Source organism: Schistocerca americana, chromosome 8 (assembly GCF_021461395.2).
Source record: "Schistocerca americana isolate TAMUIC-IGC-003095 chromosome 8, iqSchAmer2.1, whole genome shotgun sequence".
Taxonomy (NCBI): domain Eukaryota; kingdom Metazoa; phylum Arthropoda; class Insecta; order Orthoptera; family Acrididae; genus Schistocerca; species Schistocerca americana.
In genome coordinates, this window is record NC_060126.1 from 446,513,059 (window position 1) to 446,533,510 (window position 20,452).

General features: G+C 40.9%; 1 protein-coding gene across 3 annotated transcripts in view; it reads left to right on the top strand.

Moving 5' to 3' along the window:
• Window positions 1–20,452, top strand: part of LOC124544766 (zinc finger protein 420-like) — a 165,936-nt gene that overhangs the window by 56,755 nt on the left and 88,729 nt on the right. For all 3 annotated transcript variants that reach the window (XM_047123442.1, XM_047123444.1, XM_047123443.1), the window contains exons 2-6: window positions 1,413–1,615; window positions 9,103–9,352; window positions 10,847–11,115; window positions 12,495–12,701; window positions 17,190–17,499. In XM_047123442.1, the coding sequence (XP_046979398.1) occupies window positions 1,451–1,615; window positions 9,103–9,352; window positions 10,847–11,115; window positions 12,495–12,701; window positions 17,190–17,499 (1,201 nt within the window). In that variant the 5' untranslated portion in view covers window positions 1,413–1,450. The remainder of the gene's footprint in view (window positions 1–1,412; window positions 1,616–9,102; window positions 9,353–10,846; window positions 11,116–12,494; window positions 12,702–17,189; window positions 17,500–20,452) is intronic.

Below are 20,452 nucleotides of genomic sequence, written 5' to 3' on the forward strand. Positions count from 1 at the left end.
AGGCACTTGGTGCAGGGAGTGGCAACTGACCCTTAACATAGACAAATGTAATGTATTGCGAATATATAGAATGGAGGATCCTTTATTGTATGATTATATGATAGCGGAACAAACACTGGTAGCAGTTACTTCTGTAAAATATCTGGGAGTATGCGTGCGGAACGATTTGAAGTGGAATGATCATATAAAATTAGTTGTTGGTAAGGCGGGTACCAGGTTGAGATTCATTGGGAGAGTCCTTAGAAAATATACTCCATAAACAAAGGAGGTGGCTTACAAAACACTAGTTCGACCTATACTTGAGTATTGCTCATCAGTGTGGGATCCGTACCAGATCAGGGTGACGGAGGAGATAGAGAAGATCCAAAGAAGAGCGGCGCGTTTCGTCACAGGGTTATTTGGTAACCGTGATAGCGTTACGGAGATGTTTAACAAACTCAAGTGGCAGACTCTGCAAGAGAGGCGCTCCGCATCGCGGTGTAGCTTGCTCGCCAGGTTTCAAGAGGGTGCGTTTCTGGATGAGGTATCGAATATATTGCTTCCCCCTACTTATACCTCCCGAGGAGATCACGAATGTAAAATTAGAGAGATTAGAGCGCGCACGGAGGCTTTCAGACAGTTGTTCTTCCTGCGAACCATACGCGACTGGAACAGGAAAGGGAGGTAATGACAGTGGCACGTAAAGTGCCCTCCGCCACACACCGTTGGGTGGCTTGCGGAGTATAAATGTAGATGTAGATGTAGATGAATGGAATACAACTACAAAATTGGATGATCGCTACTAACCATGTAGAAGATGTGTTGAATTCCAGACAGGCACATTGAAAGAAGACTGTTGTATATTATCAGCTATCAGACGAAGTCCCTGAGTGGATGTAGGCAAAACACATGTTCACATGTTCATAACTTGTACAAAAAGATGGCCACTGTCATTTCTGGGCACCGAGGGCTGATTGCAGTCTTAATGCCCGGAGTTGACAGTGACCATGTGTGTGTTTTTGTTTTTTACATCTGATGAAGGGCGAAGTACAGGTGCTGATAATTTCAAGTATTCTCCTTCCAGTGTATCTGTCTGTCACTCAAGGCCTCCTCTATGTGGCAAGCAGCAATCTATCCTATTTATTTGTTAAATAATGATTTTGTATCACTAAAGTTCTGTGTATGAGGTTGACTAAAAGTTTCTCAGGAAATAGTGCATAACGTACTGCAACAGTGGCTTGGAAATACTCTCTTGGATGTCTTTACTTTGTGTTCTTACAGTTCCAGGCATTTTTGATTTACAGTTAACCCAAACAAATTTTTGACGCATTTTGGTGTTGATGTATGATGCACATTGAAATTAGATGCTACTCATTTGCCTTTAGGTACCATATTTTCTCATAAAGATGAGTTTTTTTCACTATATTTTTCAGATGCTTTTGTGCGGTTGTTCTGATAATGAGAGATATCCATGGAGCTACAAAATTGTCTGACTGTTGCTGGAGTGGAAAATGTGACAACTGCACAGGACCCTGTTGTCATATGCTTGCAACCAGAAGGTGAAGTGGAATGGGCATTGCCTGTAATTACAGGTAGTCAACAGTTGGATCATGAAGTCGTTGCTCTGGTACAAGAGGTGAGGAGAACTCACAGCAATTTAACACTGTTTTACTTATTTGTATTGAATTTAGCATAACAGTTAATGTCTACAAATAAGGGAGGAAAAAGTTTTGTTTTTCTTTGCAACGGGGTGAGGCGTGCAGTGGTTAAGACACTGGACTTGCATTTAGGAGGATGATAGTTCAGATCACTATACAGCCAACAAGATTTGTTTCCCTAAATTGCTTAAGGTAAAAGTTGATAATCTTCCTTTGAGGAGGACATGACAAATTATTGTCCCCATCTTGTCTCTGTCAGGGTATTCCACCACTAATGATATTATTATGGTGTGATGTTTAACTGTAATTCTCCTTCTATAATTCCTTTATTGCTGTAATTTAAACCTGGAAGATTCGCTATAGGTAGGGAAGGTTTGAAGAAAATTAAGCTAAGTCACTGGGTTAGAAAGGATGCAGTGGTGGGACCTGAAACCTGAAGAAGACTAAAGCTGTGTAGAACACATTTGAGAAGCCAGAGATAAAGGAGGGAAATTGTGGCAGAGGAGAAGAAAAAGGTAAGATGTAGCAAATGAATGGTATCAACAAAACTACAAAATACAAAAGAGAAGAGGGGGGAAACTCAGGACCATGGGATTCCACAGAAATTTATCTGGATGGGCGAGGGGATACAAGACTCCTTTCCCGACACACCACGTCAACAAATTGTGCCTCAAAACACACGTTTTTGAGAGTACATTCATTTTTTGTGTGCCCTGTCTTCAGATGTTTACACATTTATTTATAAATTGTTAACATTGCTTCCTAACTAATGTAGTTTTACAATAGCTGCCTTAAAAATTTTCGTTGTGTAACTCTCCAATCAGATTGGAAACAAAATTCTCTTTGTTGTTCTGATCAAATCGCTGGCCATGTCATGAGCTGAAACCTGAGGCAATCTGACCATTGATGGAAATACCAGAAATGTGTCCCAGGCAGAGTACAATGCATGTGCCTTGCTTTCTCTCCCACAAATTTCTTCCAAGGGCTAGACTGAAACCAGTTGCAGACTGGAGCCGACCCCAAGGGCTGCTGGTTGTCCTCCTGTGCTCTGCTATGTGCTGGTCAGACCATATACTCTAACCATAAATAGAACTTTCTAACCAGAGCAAGAAAGTACTAGATCATGAGTAACCACTGCCACACTCAATGAGAGGGTTTAGATGTAGATTTAAAGATGGAGTAGCAAGGAATGGTACATACTGACAGCTATGAGCTGATTGAAGGTAACATTGTGCCACACAACTTGATGAAATACTTGCAGATACTGATGCTTACAGTTTCCAATCTGCAGCAATCGATGTTGAACTGCAGTGACATCTATTAGTTTATTAATTGACTAGCTGAGTCCACAGCATTGCCCGGGTATGTATTTACCATGTTTACTCAAATCTAATCCGCACTCGAATCTAAGCTGCACCTGAAATATGAGACTCGAAATCAAGGAAAAAAAATTTTCCTGAATCTAAGCCACACCTGAAATTTGAGACTCGAAATTCAAGGGGAGAGAAAAGTTTTAGACCGCACCTCCAAATCGAAACAAAGTTGGTCCATTGTAACATGAGACACAATTTAGGTTGAATGGATGAAGATACAGCTACAGTAGTTTGGTTCAAGTTGTAAGCTTAAAAGTTACGCTTTAACAAGTAGCCATTGCTATGTGTCAGGCGCTCCGTCCTTATTTGTGCGGGTACCCTTCCTTTTTCACGTGCTTCGTTTGGTTTGAATCGATTGCTTATTTTGCTTTGATCTGATAAGTGCCGTTCTCTTTGTTATAGGTGTTTACGTCACTCTAAGCTGAAAATGCATTACTGTACTGTATCGCGCATTGTTTGTCGCATTCTGATAATGAGTGTTTACGACCTGTCGCCGCGGCTTACAAATATATATAAAAAAAAAAAAAAAAAAAAAAAAAAAATATATATATATATATATATATATATATATATATATATATATATATATATATATATATATTTTTTATATATTTGTAAGCCGCGGCGACAGGTCGTAAACACTCATTATCAGAATGCGACAAACAATGCGCGATACAGTACAGTAATGCATTTTCAGCTTAGAGTGACGTAAACACCTATAACAAAGAGAACGGCACTTATCAGATCAAAGCAAAAAATATATATATATATATATATATATATATATATATATATATATATATATATATATATATAAAAACAAAGATGATGTGACTTACCAAATGAAAGTGCTGGCAGGTCGACAGACACACAAACAAACACAAACATACACACAAAATTCTAGCTTTCGCAACCAACGGTTGCCTCGTCAGGAAAGAGGGAAGGAGAGGGAAAGATGAAAGGATTTGGGTTTTAAAGGAGAGGGTAAGGAGTCATTCCAATCCCGGGAGCGGAAAGACTTACCTTAGGGGGAAAAAAGGACGGGTATACACTCGCACACACACACATATCCATCCACACATATACAAACACAAGCAGACATATTTAAAGACCTCTCCTTTAAAACCCAAATCCTTTCATCTTTCCCTCTCCTTCCCTCTTTCCTGACGAGGCAACCGTTGGTTGCGAAAGCTAGAATTTTGTGTGTATGTTTGTGTTTGTTTGTGTGTCTGTCGACCTGCCAGCACTTTCATTTGGTAAGTCACATCATCTTTGTTTTTAGATATATATTTCCTACGTGGAATGTTTCCCTCTATTATAACCATATATATATATATATATATATAAAAGAAAGTTGATGAAACTTACCAAACAAAAGCGCTGGCAGGTCGATAGACACACAAACATACACACAAAATTCTAGCTTTCGCAACCAATGGTTGCCTCGTCAGGAAAGAGGGAAGGAGAAGGAAAGACAAAAGGATATGGGTTTTAAGGGAGAGGGTAAGGAGTCATTCCAATCCCGGGAGCGGAAAGACTTACCTTACCCTCTCCCTTAAAACCCATATCCTTTTGTCTTTCCTTCTCCTTCCCTCTTTCCTGACGAGGCAACCATTGGTTGCGAAAGCTAGAATTTTGTGTGTATGTTTGTGTTTGTTTGTGTGTCTATCGACCTGCCAGCGCTTTTGTTTGGTAAGTTTCATCATCTTTCTTTTAGATATATTTTTCCCACATGGATATATACACACACACACACACACACACACACACACACACACACTCCTACTCCTGGAAATTGAAATAAGAACACCGTGAATTCATTGTCCCAGGAAGGGGAAACTTTATTGACACATTCCTGGGGTCAGATACATCACATGATCACACTGACAGAACCACAGGCACATAGACACAGGCAACAGAGCATGCACAATGTCGGCACTAGTACAGTGTATATCCACCTTTCGCAGCAATGCAGGCTGCTATTCTCCCATGGAGACGATCGTAGAGATGCTGGATGTAGTCCTGTGGAACGGCTTGCCATGCCATTTCCACCTGGCGCCTCAGTTGGACCAGCGTTCGTGCTGGACGTGCAGACCGCGTGAGACGGCGCTTCATCCAGTCCCAAACATGCTCAATGGGGGACAGATCCGGAGATCTTGCTGGCCAGGGTAGTTGACTTACACCTTCTAGAGCACGTTGGGTGGCACGGGATACATGCGGACGTGCATTGTCCTGTTGGAACAGCAAGTTCCCTTGCCGGTCTAGGAATGGTAGAACGATGGGTTCGATGACGGTTTGGATGTACCGTGCACTATTCAGTGTCCCCTCGACGATCACCAGTGGTGTACGGCCAGTGTAGGAGATCGCTCCCCACACCATGATGCCGGGTGTTGGCCCTGTGTGCCTCGGTCGTATGCAGTCCTGATTGTGGCGCTCACCTGCACGGCGCCAAACACGCATACGACCATCATTGGCACCAAGGCAGAAGCGACTCTCATCGCTGAAGACGACACGTCTCCATTTGTCCCTCCATTCACACCTGTCGCGACACCACTGGAGGCGGACTGAACAATGTTGGGGCGTGAGCGGAAGACGGCCTAACGGTGTGTGGGACCGTAGCCCAGCTTCATGGAGACGGTTGCGAATGGTCCTCGCCGATACCCCAGGAGCAACAGTGTCCCTAATTTGCTGGGAAGTGGCGGTGCGGTCCCCTACGGCACTGCGTAGGATCCTACGGTCTTGGCGTGCATCCGTGCGTCGCTGCGGTCCGGTCCCAGGTCGACGGGCACGTGCACCTTCCGCCGACCACTGGCAACAACATCGATGTACTGTGGAGACCTCACGCCCCACGTGTTGAGCAATTCGGCGGTACGTCCACCCGGCCTCCCGCATGCCCACTATACGCCCTCGCTCAAAGTCTGTCAACTGCACATACGGTTCACGTCCACGCTGTCGCGGCATGCTACCAGTGTTAAAGACTGTGATGGAGCTCCGTATGCCACGGCAAACTGGCTGACACTGACGGCGGTGGTGCACAAATGCTGCGCAGCTAGCGCCATTCGACGGCCAACACCGCAGTTCCTGGTGTGTCCGCTGTGCCGTGCGTGTGATCATTGCTTGTACAGCCCTCTTGCAGTGTCCGGAGCAAGTATGGTGGGTCTGACACACCGGTGTCATTGTGTTCTTTTTTCCATTTCCAGGAGTGTATATATAAAACACAATGGCAAGAGACTGCTATTTGTTGTTACACTTACACTGCAGCTTTCTTTGATAATGATCAACAACAACTAAATAGTAGACTGCGTATGATAGATGATGTTCTGAACGAGAGTTTAGCGAAAATTTTTCTCCGTTGAAAATCTTTGTAGGCGCCTCTTATTACATTACATTCTGCTTACAAATTAGAGTCATCTTAGATTTAATAATCTAGTCAGTTGCCGTGCTTCGTTTCTGACTGTATCACTATTCAGCATAAGAATAATATGAATATAAACATGACATGATACGTATATTCTTCCGCGTTTGCTGTTGTGTCACTCTAGTTTCGTAGTTTATTAGGCAGACAGGATTTAAATGAGATAGCAGCAAACACGAAAGAATATGTGGCATAATGTTTACAGTCTTCTACCTTTTCTTTTAATTTAGTTACTGACGCAGAGGTTTTGGTGCCAATATTTATCTTTGTGCCTGCAGAGCATGCCTGTGTAGCAATACATATATTCGACGGCAGAAGTTAGTTGTGGCGGCACCTACCAACATTTTTCAGAACTTCCGCGTACTTTGCACTCGATTCTAAGCCGCAGGCAGTTTTTTGGATTACAAAAACCGGGAAAAAAGTGCGGCTTGGATTTGAGTAAATACGGTACACCAATTCTAGTAGCCCGTCTCCTCTTCCTCCCCCCTTTTCTCTCTTCACATTACCACTCTACCCCAATAGGCAGGTCATGGTTCTTACCAACACGGTATTTCTTTCCAGGTAGTAAGCAATATGTGTATGAACTTTGGTTGAGGTTGATCCAGGGGTTTAGGCGGATAGGTGGGACATACATACATACATACATACATACATTTCTATAATATGTATCAATTAATACTTTTCCCCTTCTGCTAATTATGTTTTTTAGAGTTTGATACATCCATCAGTGAGAGTGGAACTATTATATGATCTGTCTGTTAAGACTCCTTTCTCTTAGAAATCAGTAGAGGTATCAAGTTGAAATTTATGTCAAATACTAAGGTATGGTCCCTTGTCAGAGTAAAAAATTTAAGCTTCGAAGTCAATGCAGTCAAAAGATAAGACCTTTTTTTACAGAATCTGCAGTTAACTATCAGCTCTCAGGCACACGAGACTTGACATGACACAAATTTTCACCCTGAAAATTAGGCCTATACTATGTATGTCAAGAGAAGAGCTCTGACGGCTGGCAGTGCAGTTGCCAGTATTTGACATGCATGGGCAGCAAGCCAGCAGCAGTCGCCCAGCACAATGGCAATACGGGCGTTGCCACAGTTATGTTAACAAAAGCTCACGATCTGATTGGCTGTCATGGATGCGCGAAGCACATGTGCCAAAGCTGCACCAATTGTCAGAGCTCTTCTCTTGCCGTACGCACTGTAGTGGTTGATAAAGAAAACAAAAACATCAAAAAGTAGGGACCATTTATTTTACTTTTCGCAGATATTCACTGTCTACTTCTTACTGTACCACACCTGTGAAGGCATTTATTATGTTGGTGCACCAACATTTGTATGTGTATGGCATGTGAATCTGCTGGCATTAAGTCACTGCTAGTGATGGGACAAATGAAAGTTAGTTGGCATGAGGATGGGGCTTAGGGTGGAAGGATGAAGACCTCCCATTCAAACTGAAGTAACTGATTCATTGTGATGTTGGCTGTAAGGGGCCTTGCATTGCAGTACAAAAGAATAACACTTCCACTCTTTGTTCCACCTCTCGTCCTGTATTGTCCTTTGCAGATTTCCCTGTGTTTGACTATACCACTTGGCACTTACCCCTCACTATAAGATCATGATCCTCTGCGAGCCATGATATTCCAGAAGAACTACCCAACTTTTTTGACAGAGATTGTCTGCTTGGATTTGCTCTTCACATATGAAACAATTATGTGACCAAGGGATTGTTTGGAAGAGTCATATTTAAGAACTAATGAGAGTTGCTGACAAAATAAACCTGTATTGACCAAGAGTTTTGATCAACTAATCATTATCAGGTAACATCAAAGTATTTACATTGACGTGTAAGGTATTGTACAGAAAGGTAGAAATCTAATACTTGTATGAAGCTTGTAGTTGGCAGGAAAGAATACTACCATTTTTTCCTAGCATTGCAAAATGACTGCGGTCACAACAATGCAACTGTACCACATTATTGAATAATGTACCTCTCTTTCCACACATGGACTTTCTGATCCAACTACTCGTGCCTTCTCTGGGTACAATCGTAATTTATTTTCTGGATGGCCTTCATGCATTGTGTGCAAGTGGTTATGGCACTGTTATTTAGCTATTTATACACTTTACTCACTAAGTGGCGGCAGGAGAATATAGATGCCAAAAGAAGCAGCCAGTGGCTCTGAAAGCTTGCAAATTTCCTTACCGTTAATATGCTTTTGTTGTCCTGCTGCCACTTGGAGAGTAAATTTTTTATCTATCCAGTTACAGAATATTTCCAAAAACTGATTATTTTCATGATATGTTTGTACACTGTGCAATATTTAGCTTTTTCGGTTGGATTCAATTTTTGTTTTATAGTGTTTCTGATTCTTAGATTACTGACATTTACATTAGTAAGAATTATTTTGGGCTGAGATTACTTACAAAACTGAATAAATATGGGGTCTGAGTTTTTGTGAAGTGTGTACAAGATCTGCAGATGAGAGACATTACTGCTGAAAAAGAAATGTTCTTAGCTTTGGTTTAAAGTCATTTTTCATCAATAAACAATGATTGCTTGTGACTGGGGCTAAATTTCTGTGCTTGCTGTTGTGCTGGCTAGGCACACATGCATAATAATCTCATACCTTTTGGTTACATTATAGTGAAAAACAATAACACTGCTTTTAATTTTTCAGGATGTTAATGGCGAATCTGTTATGGGTGTCGGGCAGATCCCAGCAGTTAACTGTGTTGAGGTGATACCAGATTTCCTGGGATCAGTCATACCCAGCTGCTCAGAGGAAGGGGAAAAGACAGTATCAGCTAATGCAGTGGCCTTTCAGGAAGATGATGGCCAAGTATTTTACATTACATACACTTTGCCCGGCACTTCAGAAGTTGACCTCACAAGTGGTGAGCCTCCTGTGGAGGTTCAAGGAGAAACAGGTTCAGTAAAATTTTATCATAGTTCCAGACATATGTTGTAACTTCATCAATCTGTGTCATGTCAGGTCTTGAGTGCCTGAGGGCTGATAGTTAATTGCAAATTCTGTAGATCATTTTCATGCGCTACTTTATTTTATGGAAAATTTTGTTTGTACCCCTATGTAACCTTTCTTATGAAAAGGAAAGTTGTTACTGACCATATAGCGGTGATGCAGAGTCGCAGATAGGCACAACAAAAAGGCTTCCAAATAAAGCTTTCGGCCCGTAAGGCCTAAGGCCTTATGAGCCAAAATCTTTATTTGGAAGACTTTTTTTTTTTTTTTTTTTTTTTTGTCCAATCTGCGATTCTGCATCCATGCTATATGGTGAGTACCAACTTTCCTTTTCATAATATCATTACATTCCATCCTGGATTTTCCATTGTTTAATATTAAACTTTCTTATTTATATTTGGTTAGAATTGACCATGTACAGGTATATGATAGTTTACTTAGTCCTGTTGTACAACTCATCTCTACTTCAGATAGAGCTGAGAGGAGAGAGAATGAAATTTTAAATTCACAATAAATCCAGGATGGGATGATGTTAGACCATCATCATCATCATCATCATCATCATCAACCATGTGACATTTAGTGCTGGATAGAGGCCATCTACAGAGTTTTCATTCCTGTGAGGGTGTGGGATACACTTATGATGTAGCTGGAACAGGGGAGTGCATAGTTGGTGTATAGGACAGGTCTTGCACCTTGATTGCCTTTTTGTGTATGGGGTCCTTGATGAAAATCACACTTACAGTGTGTAGTGTAGTGTTCAGGAATGTTGGAACATTGGATAATAACATGATGATGTGGAATGTCATAGAACATCACAGAATGATGAACCTGTTCCTAGAATATTATGGAATGCTTTTACAATAATGAAAGCATTTCAGATAACTAGGAAGTATTATCATTGTTTTTCCTTACACAATGGATTGTCAAAAAAAGAAAAAAAAAAGAGAGTAACATTATGTATGGTGTGATGATTGTGACTGTTGTACAACAAACATAATACTAGATATAGGGGAAAAAAGAGGTGTAATGTTTAGTCAAACAGTCTTTTTCTGCCTATATTAAATAGTAAATAGGACAAAGTTAAAATTGTCTTGGTTTAAATTGTATGAACAATGAAGGCAAAACTGCAGTAAAGTATACACCCAGTCTCTTCTTCTTTTCTCCCTCCTCCTCCTCCTCCTCCTACCACCACCACCACCACCACCACCACCACCACTAGTCCTTTCATCTAGGGCATGTTTGAAGAGCAACAGGTAATACTGTTACCATGACGAGTACACGTCACAGATACACAGATTATCGTTGTTGACACAGTTGTTTAGATCCTCTGATATTATCACCTCTGTGGGCATATGAATGAGGTGTTCCATTTCTGCCTTATGTAACAGCTTAGAATTTAATTAGAAAATTGTTTTGTTACATTTGTTTCATGCTGCAGCTAATGGTGAGAAGACGAAAGCACCACATTCAGTCCTTCATGTTGCTGAAGATGGGAGCACAGTTTTCCTAAACGTTGGGCATATTATAAACGAAGCCGATACTGCACTAGACAGTGTGGGCCAAGTGGAAATAAGCTCCAATGCTGCAAATGTTTGTGTCGAGCAAATGCCAGAATTAATATCTAAGCCCAGTAAGAAAAGATTTCCATCTACAAAACTCCAACATAGTTTTGTTGGGAACAACCTTTGCATTGAAGATAAGTTGCAGGTAAAAAAATAAGTTATTTGTTACTCCAGTTCGTGATTGGTTGGAACTGTTTGTCAATAAAAAGCTGTTAGGAATGTTTATAGCCTAAAGAATGTGTTTGTGAAAGCTATGTATACTAAAGTATTGTATAAGGAGGTTGTGATTTCATTGTGTGTGTGTGTGTGTGTGTGTGTGTGTGTGTGTGTGTGTGTGAGATAGAGAGAGAGAGAGAGAGAGAGAGAGACGAATAGGCACATCCTCTAAACAAAATTATTAGATACTAGAAGGGAAACTTCTTCTACAAACTTTGTAATAAAGAAGTAAAGGCCAAAACATAATTTTAAAAGATGGGTAACAAAAATGTGAATTTTAAGTTTCATTCTAATATTGGCAAACCTATACAGCTACACCATAATTCAAAACATTACTACGCAGGGATATAATAAAAAAAAAAATGAAATTAAGTGTGTTGAAAAACTTGGGTGCTGAAAATGTCGTGGGCATGCTTTTACAATATTAATTGATGACTTGCTTCAAGTAACTAATCATGTTGAGGTTTTCTAGTAAGACATTTATGTTATTTTTAAAATTGAAAGAAATTATTTGCTATTTGCCAGTTTTCATAAAAAGTGTGGTGACTTTTCTTGCATGACTGTGACAATAGAATTACAGAAGTATCTGTTGAGACATCTGTAGAGAAAAGCAAGACACCAAGATGAACAAATGTCTTGTTAAATTTATCAATTCAGTATGCTATCTCTGTCAGAGGTCCACTTGTCGCTGGTCTGTACGGACAGTGCTTTAGCAGCTGTACTTGCTGTGGCTATATCTATGCCCATGCTAGTAGAGTTGTCACTGTAAAGTGTATGCTTCGCCTTTCCACATCCGTTGTGTGTTCGTGTGAGCCGTGCGGGAAGTGTGATTGTTGGTAACCCCTCTCCCCCTTGCTTGTAAACTTGAATGTCTCTAATTTTCTCCCTAATGATCAGTGTGCTAGGGGTAAGTCAGAGAATGTAATATGTTGCAGGACTCATGTTAGAACAGGGATACTCGGCATTTTGAGAGTAATTGCCTTTGTGGGTATTGCATCCCGATCTGCAGAATTTTTTTTCTTCTTACTGGTATTATATCATTTTCCATGTCCATTCTTGAAACATTTCCAAACTTTGTAAGACACTTAATCTTATGATCTAGCCCAAAGTAATTTACTTTTTCCTGGTAGTCTGCTTCACTGACATTGATAAATTCATTGAAGCACTATAATATTTATATGGGATTTAGAAACAGTTCTTCATGTATGTATTTACCCAGACACCATCAATTTTTTTCCTGTTTACATATGATATATCATGAATGCATAATTACATTACATCATGTTATGAGTCAGTTCTAATTTATAGATTGTTGATGCGATGTTGACTCCAGCCCCAAAGCGAATCTACAAGAAGAAGGACAAAGAGGAGGCAAGTGCCAATGTTAAAGAAGTTGACTTGTCCTATCTGTGCCAGTTTTGTGGTGCCTCTTTCCCAGAGAAGGAAGCATATTACAATCACCTTAATGAACACACTGAGGAACAAAAGCTGTCTTGTACAAAGTCTTCTGGGAGGGTAAGTGGCTTAATTACAGTACTTTTAACATGTAAGTGGAAGGAGGCTGTGTTGTCACTTAAATGGAATCCCATTCTCATTTAAGATATACTCTCATACAGAATGTATATCAAAGCACTGAGTCATTGCGTGGAATTACGTTAGTTGTAAACTGATTCTACCTGTCAGATGGAATGGACCTGTTTTGTGACACTGAAATAGTAATAACAGAACCATTGAAAGCCTGTTCTGAGAAAAGATTTTAGATTATACATCTCTTGTTGTTGAGGAAAACACTAAATTCCTGCACAGAAATATTCTTTTGGTTCTGTTTCCTCTTCTTGTAGTGATTGCTGACAAATTCTTCACAATATATAAAATCAAATGCAGAAAAATTCAGGGTGGAATAACAATAATATTGTGAAAAGGATAGACTACTACTCATCGTATAGAGACCATGTGTCACCGGCAGGCTCAACAAAAATATTGCTGTACACTTAAGCTTCTGGCCAAAAGGCTTTCTTCTAAAGTAGAAAAAACAAACAAGTTCATACAAGCACAATTGATACACAAGTGAACACTACCTCTGACCACTGAGGCCACACTGTGAGCAGCTGTGCTTGACAAGAGAAACAATCCATGGGTAGTAGGGATAAAGAAGAGGGCAAGGTGTGGAGGGTGGTGGATAGCAGGCTGGGGCTAGAAGAGGGTGTAGTACTGCTGGTGGGAACATTCAGGTATATGGTGGAGTCAGGGTAGGGTTGCTAGGTGCAGTCGGGGGGAGAGGGTTTAAAGGGGGGGGGGCATGAAGGATAGTGAACAAGGAGAGAGATAGAGGAAAGGAAAAAGACGAGTAGTTGTGTTGGTGGAATAGAAGGCTGTGTGTAGTGTTGGAGTGGGAGCAAGGTAGGGGACAGATGAGTGAAGGACAGGGACTAGCAAAGGTTGAGGCCAGGGGGTTACAGGAATGAAGTATTTATTGCAGGAAGAGTTCCCATCTGCATAATTCAGATTAGCTGGTGTTGGTAGGAAGGATCCAGAAGGCACATGCCACGAAGCAGTCACTGAAGTGAAGCATAATGTTCTGAGCAGCATGTTTCCGCACTTGGGTGCTCCAGCTGGTTCTTGGCCACAGTTTGTCAGTGGCCATTCGTGCGGACCGACAGCTTTTTGATTGTCACGCCCTCGTGGAAAGCAACATAGTGGTTGGAGATTAGTTTGTAGATCAAATGACTGCTTTCACAGTTAGCTCTACCTTTGACGGGATAGGTGATACCTATGACTGGATTGGTGTGGGTTGTGATGGGAGCATGTATGGAACAGGTCTTGTATTCGGGATATGAGCCATGAGGCAAAGGGTTGGCAGCAGGGGCATAGTTGGGATGTGTAGGTTCAGTGGGTGGTAGAATACCACTATGGGGGTTGGGGGTGGGGTGGGATGTGAAAGATAGTTGGTAGGATATTCCTCATTTCAGAGCATGACAGGAGATGATTCAGTTGCTGCAGTCCTGGGTGGTACACTGAATCACAAGGGGAGTGCTCCTTTGTGGCCAGATGGTGAGAATGTGGGAGGTGGTAGGTGACCTGCTGGAGAGACAGGGCACAGGAGATCTGTTTCTGTACACAGTTGGGAGGGTAATTTCAGTTGTGAAGTCCTCAGTGAGACACTTGGTAGGGGGACTGCTTATCACTAGAGATGTGATGGCAATGGGTGGCTAGGTTGTATGGAAGGTAGTTCTTGGTATCAAGTGGGTGGGAACTTTTGAAGTGGAGGTATTGCTGGTGGTTGGTAGGTTTCATATGGACGGAGGTACTGAATAGGATAGTGCTGGATGGTGCCAGGTGGCTGCTCAATTCTGTACCACAGATTTTTTTTGTGGGTGAGGATGTAGTTGGTCATGGTGATCGGGAAGAAGGTTGAGGTTTGGATTCGGTCAGGCTTGGGGAAAGGTTGTGTTCAGTAGAGGCAAGGCCATGAGCATTAAGGATGTTAGTGTGGAGGAATGTGGCAGTGTGCTGTGTGGTAAAGTAACAGGAACTGTGGAGAGTGGTTGGAGGAAATGATTGATGCCTTTGGTATAGGATAGGTTATGGATTATTGGCTGGAGGTGTTGGTCCACGAAAGCAGAGACTCTGTCAGTGGGGGTGCAGTAATTAACCACAGTGGGATGTCCTGGGTGGTGGGGTTTATGGGCTTTAGGAAGCATGTAGAAGGTAGGAGTGCAGAGGCCTAAGGATTTGGGACAAATCTAAAAGCTGTCATAATCCTTCCGCCAGGTAATCTCTGTGGTTCAGAACCATTGTGGTGGAGATTTTGTCGGCTGGTAGGATTATAAGATCAGGATAAGTTTTCAGGTGGTGGATTGCAGTTCTTTCTGCAGGTGTAATGTTAGCTTCCATGTTGATGGACAGGGAATGATGGTGAGGTAAGGTATTAGGTTAAGAAATTCTGGAATGTTAACGGGGGATTTGGTGGCAGTGAGGTGGATCATGGTTGGATGGAGGAGTGAGTCAGGCAGGGTTCAGCATGGGCTTTGGGTTCAGTCTGAGTACCAGAGTTGGTGGCGAAAACTTTCTACTGTAGGGAGTGGGAGAAGGAGAGGAAGTCTCTAACAAGTTCGTGATAGAATTTGGGAGTGGGGCAAAAAGTAAGGCCATTGGAAATACTGACACACTTGCAGGACTAAGGCTTTTGGAGGAAAGATTCTTGATTGGGTTTTGGGTCTGTTTAGGTTCTAGTGTGATTGAGTTTCTGAGGGTGTGGTAAACGCAGTAAGTCCATGAGGCAGGGTTTGTCTGCTACAAGGGGATGTGGGGAGATTTGGAGGCTGTTGTAGAGATGGTGGATAGTGGTAGTCAAAGACAGAATAGGGAGGTGAAGAGATTGGAGAGTTTTGTAAGGTGGCAATGTGCATGCTGCTCTAGTTTGGGAGAGGGGCTGCAGGAATGGTTTTACAGGACTACTGTGGTGAGGGCTGTGGACTGGCAGCATTTGAAGAGACAGAAGTCATTGTGGAACGAGAGGTTGCAGCCAGAGATGGGTAATGTGATGATAAGCCATCTGGGTGGGGGGTGGGGGGTGGGGGGATTCTATGAACTAAGTAACACCGCAGGAACAGTATGTGGAACTAGTTTCTGTCTAGGGATAAGGAAATTTTTCTATATTTGTGCTGATGGAAGGAGCAAGGGTCCTTGGAGGAGGATAAAAGCATGTAAAAATACATGCATTACATAAAAATGTGTGCAAATATACTCATACAGATATGCAAAATATGGAAAAATATGTGGGGAAAATAATATAAAGGATGGATAGAAGAGTTGGGGAAAAAAGATGAAACTTGAGGAAGTAGGGCCAATAGTGAAAGGCAAAAACAAACATAAATCTACATTAAAACACAATGAGGTAAAAGAGAAAAATAAATGAAAGTATGCTGATCTGGGATGCAGGTAAGTGGGTGGATATGGGCAAAGAGGGGGGCAGCAGATGCGAATGGATTAGGTGAGAATAGTATTTACATGCTGGAATAAGAGAAGAGAATGTGAGGGAGTGGAGGGTTTGTAATTTGAGGTTCACACATCTATGTGGCACAGGAAGGTACGGAAAAAACACGGAAAAATATCCAAGAATGTGGCCAAAAAGTGATCAGTTCAAGGTTTAGGATTAATTATATCAGTGGAAATAATGTGGGACATGAGATGCTGCACCAACAGTCAGCATGGAAACGTAGCTGTGTGTCATGTGCTAATGTGGCGGGAACAGGATAGGGCTGCTAGGTGCAGTCGGGATATTTGGAAGGGGGGGGGGGGGGAAGGGTATATAATGTACTTGAGTCTGCCTCGGAGTTTGTCATCATAGGCAGCACACTAATGCCCTTCATTGTCACTGGCCATCAGAGCCTTCAGTTCCTGCAATTGATGTAATTTTCATGACTGTCCTGATCTGTATGTCAGGGTAACTCATTATCACGTGAAGCTTCACCGTATTGTATTTAACTTCAGTTTTCTTGTAAATTTATATTTTGCGATTGTTTGTCTTCATGATCACCAGTTTCTTTTGAAGGTACTATTTTGCAGAAATATTGTTATCTGAATTGCTCTGCAAACAAGAACATACGGATTTTGCAGTATGCTTGATGCTTTAGGATACAGTGTGGTTCATTTTCTCATTTCTTGTACTTTTAAAATTTTGTTGTGTGATTCTCCATCTTGGTAATTCCTCACATGTTCATTTGAACACATTTTTTTTATTGTTTGCTTTATTCAATCTGCCCTGTAATTGTGACTCCAACCTCGATGAGAAATATTTGATGTTGAGGATTTGGGTTATTGTTCATAGAAAAAACAGTGATTGGTTCTCTTATGCTTCTGATCAAGATACCACTTGTTTGGTTTTTCAGATAATAACACTAGGAATATTTGTATAATTGTGAGGCAAGCAAAACAAAAGAAAAAAAAGCTTTTGTGTATTGCTGATTGCTGAGAATTTAAGCAGTCATAATTTCTGTACAGCTGGGCCCAGCGACTTCAGGAGGAGACCAACAACGTGAAATTGGCGGTCATGTCGTGTTACGGCGATATGTTTGCCCTCAATGCCCCACTGCCTTTAGCCGCCTTTCGCAGCTTGCAAATCACCAGCAGCATGCTCACTTTGGAGACAGGCCTCATAAATGTCAGATCTGCAAGAAGAGCTTCTACAAACGATCTGATCTACGGAGTCATCTAAACATTCATCTTGGCATAAGCAAATCCATCTGTGAAATCTGTGGCAGGAAGTTCAACCATGTGTCTAATCTAATTAGACATTCGCGGATACATACAGGTATAAATAACTGTACTCTATTTAGAAACTCAGTGTGTAAGATTACTACATTTTTAAAAGGAAACATCTACTGACAAACCTACTCATTAGAACATTTATTAGTAACATTTCCTTAAATGTATGCGGAATATTTAAACTAACAATTTAATATTTAGCTGGAAAGGTCTGAGTGGCATACAAGTATGAGAAGTAGTAAAGATAACTATTGTTCACATTAAGAAACTGACATGTACAACTTACCATATACTTTCATTCTTTAATATCGTATGGGGTCATTTTTTGGGGATAACTCATCAAGCCAAGCTTAAGTTTTCTGAGTCCAAAAGCATGTAATACAAATTATTTGTGGTATGAACTCGAGAACATCATGCAGAGGCCTTGTCAAGGAACTAGGAGTATTACTACTGCTTTCCAATAGATTTACTCCTTAACGAAATATGTCATAAATAGTATAAAATCTCTTTCAAACGAACAGCTCAGTTCATGGAATCAGTACTAGGTACAGTCTTCACAAACATGTAAAATAATTTACCTTCATCCAGAAAGCTAGCTGGCCGCGGTGGCCGAGCAGTTCTAGGAGCTTCAGTCCGGAACTGCACGACTGCTACGGTCGCAGGTTCGAATCCTGCCTCGGGCATGGATGTGTGTGATGTCCTTAGGTTAGTTAGGTTTAAGTAGTTCTAAGTTCTAGGGACTGATGACCTCAGATGTTACGTCCCATAGTGCTCAGATCCATTTGAACCAGACAGCTATCAAGCATTCAGATGCAAACATTTTCAATAACTTGCTAGCTGCAGTTAAAATCCCGTTGTGAATTTCTTATTGAAACTGACTGATATGTGTAGATTACTAATAGCGTCAATTAATGTAGTAAGTAAAATCTTGCTTCCATTCATCTTCAGTGCAGTAATGGGATCAATGTAAATAAATGTAATAAACGGATTTTCTTTTTAATGATGCATCACTACAGTAGCATAAAAAGTGTCATATGCACACATATATGTTTTGTGACAAGTTTATTGTTACCTTTAAAATGGAAATATGTCTTACTCCGCACCCATAGGAACCATTTCACTTGGGGGTCTATTGGAAGGTACATTAGTACATCTCTTTTTCTTTGTATATATGTATCCTAATAAGGATACAGGAAAAAAGTCTACTCACCACATGGCACTAAGGGTAAACACATAAAAGAAGTGGAAACATGAGAGCTTTTATGGCCAGTGGCTCCTTCAGGCAGAAGGGTGGAATGGGAAGAAAAAAGGATGAAGGAAAAGGACTGGTGAGGTTTAGGAAATGGGAAGAGTTTTCCCTAATCTCTTTTCATTTCACTTCAGCTTTCTGCCAGAAGATGGAGCCACTGGCTCCAAAAGATTACGTTCTCCTACCACAGCTTGGTAAGGTTTTTTTTTTAATCCGTTTTAGATTTTCAAACATCGACTATTTTCAGTGATATGTTTATATCAATGAAAATGTAGAACATATCACAAAACAAGAATACACAATACATATTTATGTATTGTGTATTCTTGTTTTGTGACATGTTCTACAACCTTGAGGCTCTCCTGGCTATGGATCTGTGAAACAAAAGTACATGTAAATCTGCTGAAAAGATTGCTAAGGTTTGTCAAGCTGATGATGATTTAAAATTGAAACTAAAATTGTCATTAGTACAGAATTTGGTAGTTTGAAGGTGACTCTGATTTTCATTTAGCTGGTGGAAATACATTGATTAAATCTTTATGTATTTTGACATCTAGCGATGTTCTTTAAAAGCCATTATATACCATGTTGTAGAACAACATAGTGTGAAAGTTTAATTTTTCCCCTTCTATGATAGTTAGAGTGTAGAAAGATTCATGGTATGCCTCTGTCCAAGTTTCAATTTCTCCAATTTTAGTACTTCCTTCAGTACATAACTGTTTTGGTTGGACAGAATATGTTTATTGACTTTTATTGGAAAATATGTGCTTTGAGTTTAAACAGAGAGTCATTACATGATTCAAGTCTGATACAAAATGTACTGATATTAATGTACAACAGCTTCTTATTTGCGCTGTTTGGCCACTTTCTGTCTTGTGAGGATCATTCAATAAGTAATGCAACAACTTTTTCACAAAGAAGGATGGTTTAATTCATGATTTAAATACACCATATTGTTCCCAATTCTTTGGCTAAAAACCCTGTTTTCCACTGTAATATCCGTTCTAAGATCTTATACCAACCTAATGTGAGAGCCTGTACACCCTCGTGGTATCACTCTATTGGTCTGCATGTCAGCAAAGTTCTTGCTATATCCATAACTTCCTCAGCATTGATGTAGTGCTTCATGTGGAGTCCTTCATTCCGTGGGGCCAAAAAGATGAAAGTCAGAGGATGCAAAATCTGGGTTGTAGGGCATGTGAGGAAGAACAGACCACTGAATTTTTGTAATTTCTTCTCAGGTGCATAGACTCGTGTGTGGCCTTGGATTATGGAAAGATCATGAACATGCTCTAATTGTTTCTTCAGTTTCCTAAGAGTTCCAAAATAGACTTCGGGGCTGGTTGTTTGCCCCTGAAGGAAGGACATTGGACAGAATACTCCCTTCAGGGTTCCAGAAGTAGAACTTACCAGCTGAGGGTACTGTTTCTAACTTTCTCTTTGAAAGAGATGTGTCTTTTGACTCCACGGATTGTCATTTAGTTTCAGGTGAAAAGTGGTGAGTCCTTATTTCACTTACTGTGACAATGTTTGACAAGAAATCATCACTATTGGCTCTGTAACAAACAAGCAGTTTGGCACAGACATTCCATTTTTACTCCTTATGTTCTTCAGTTAAGAGTGGAGGAACTCATCGGGCACAAACCTTGGATATGCTAACTGGTGGACAAGTGTGTCACCACTACCAACAGAGATGTAGAGTTGAGCATTGAGTTGCCAATTGTTACTGATGGAATGCATTGAATACATG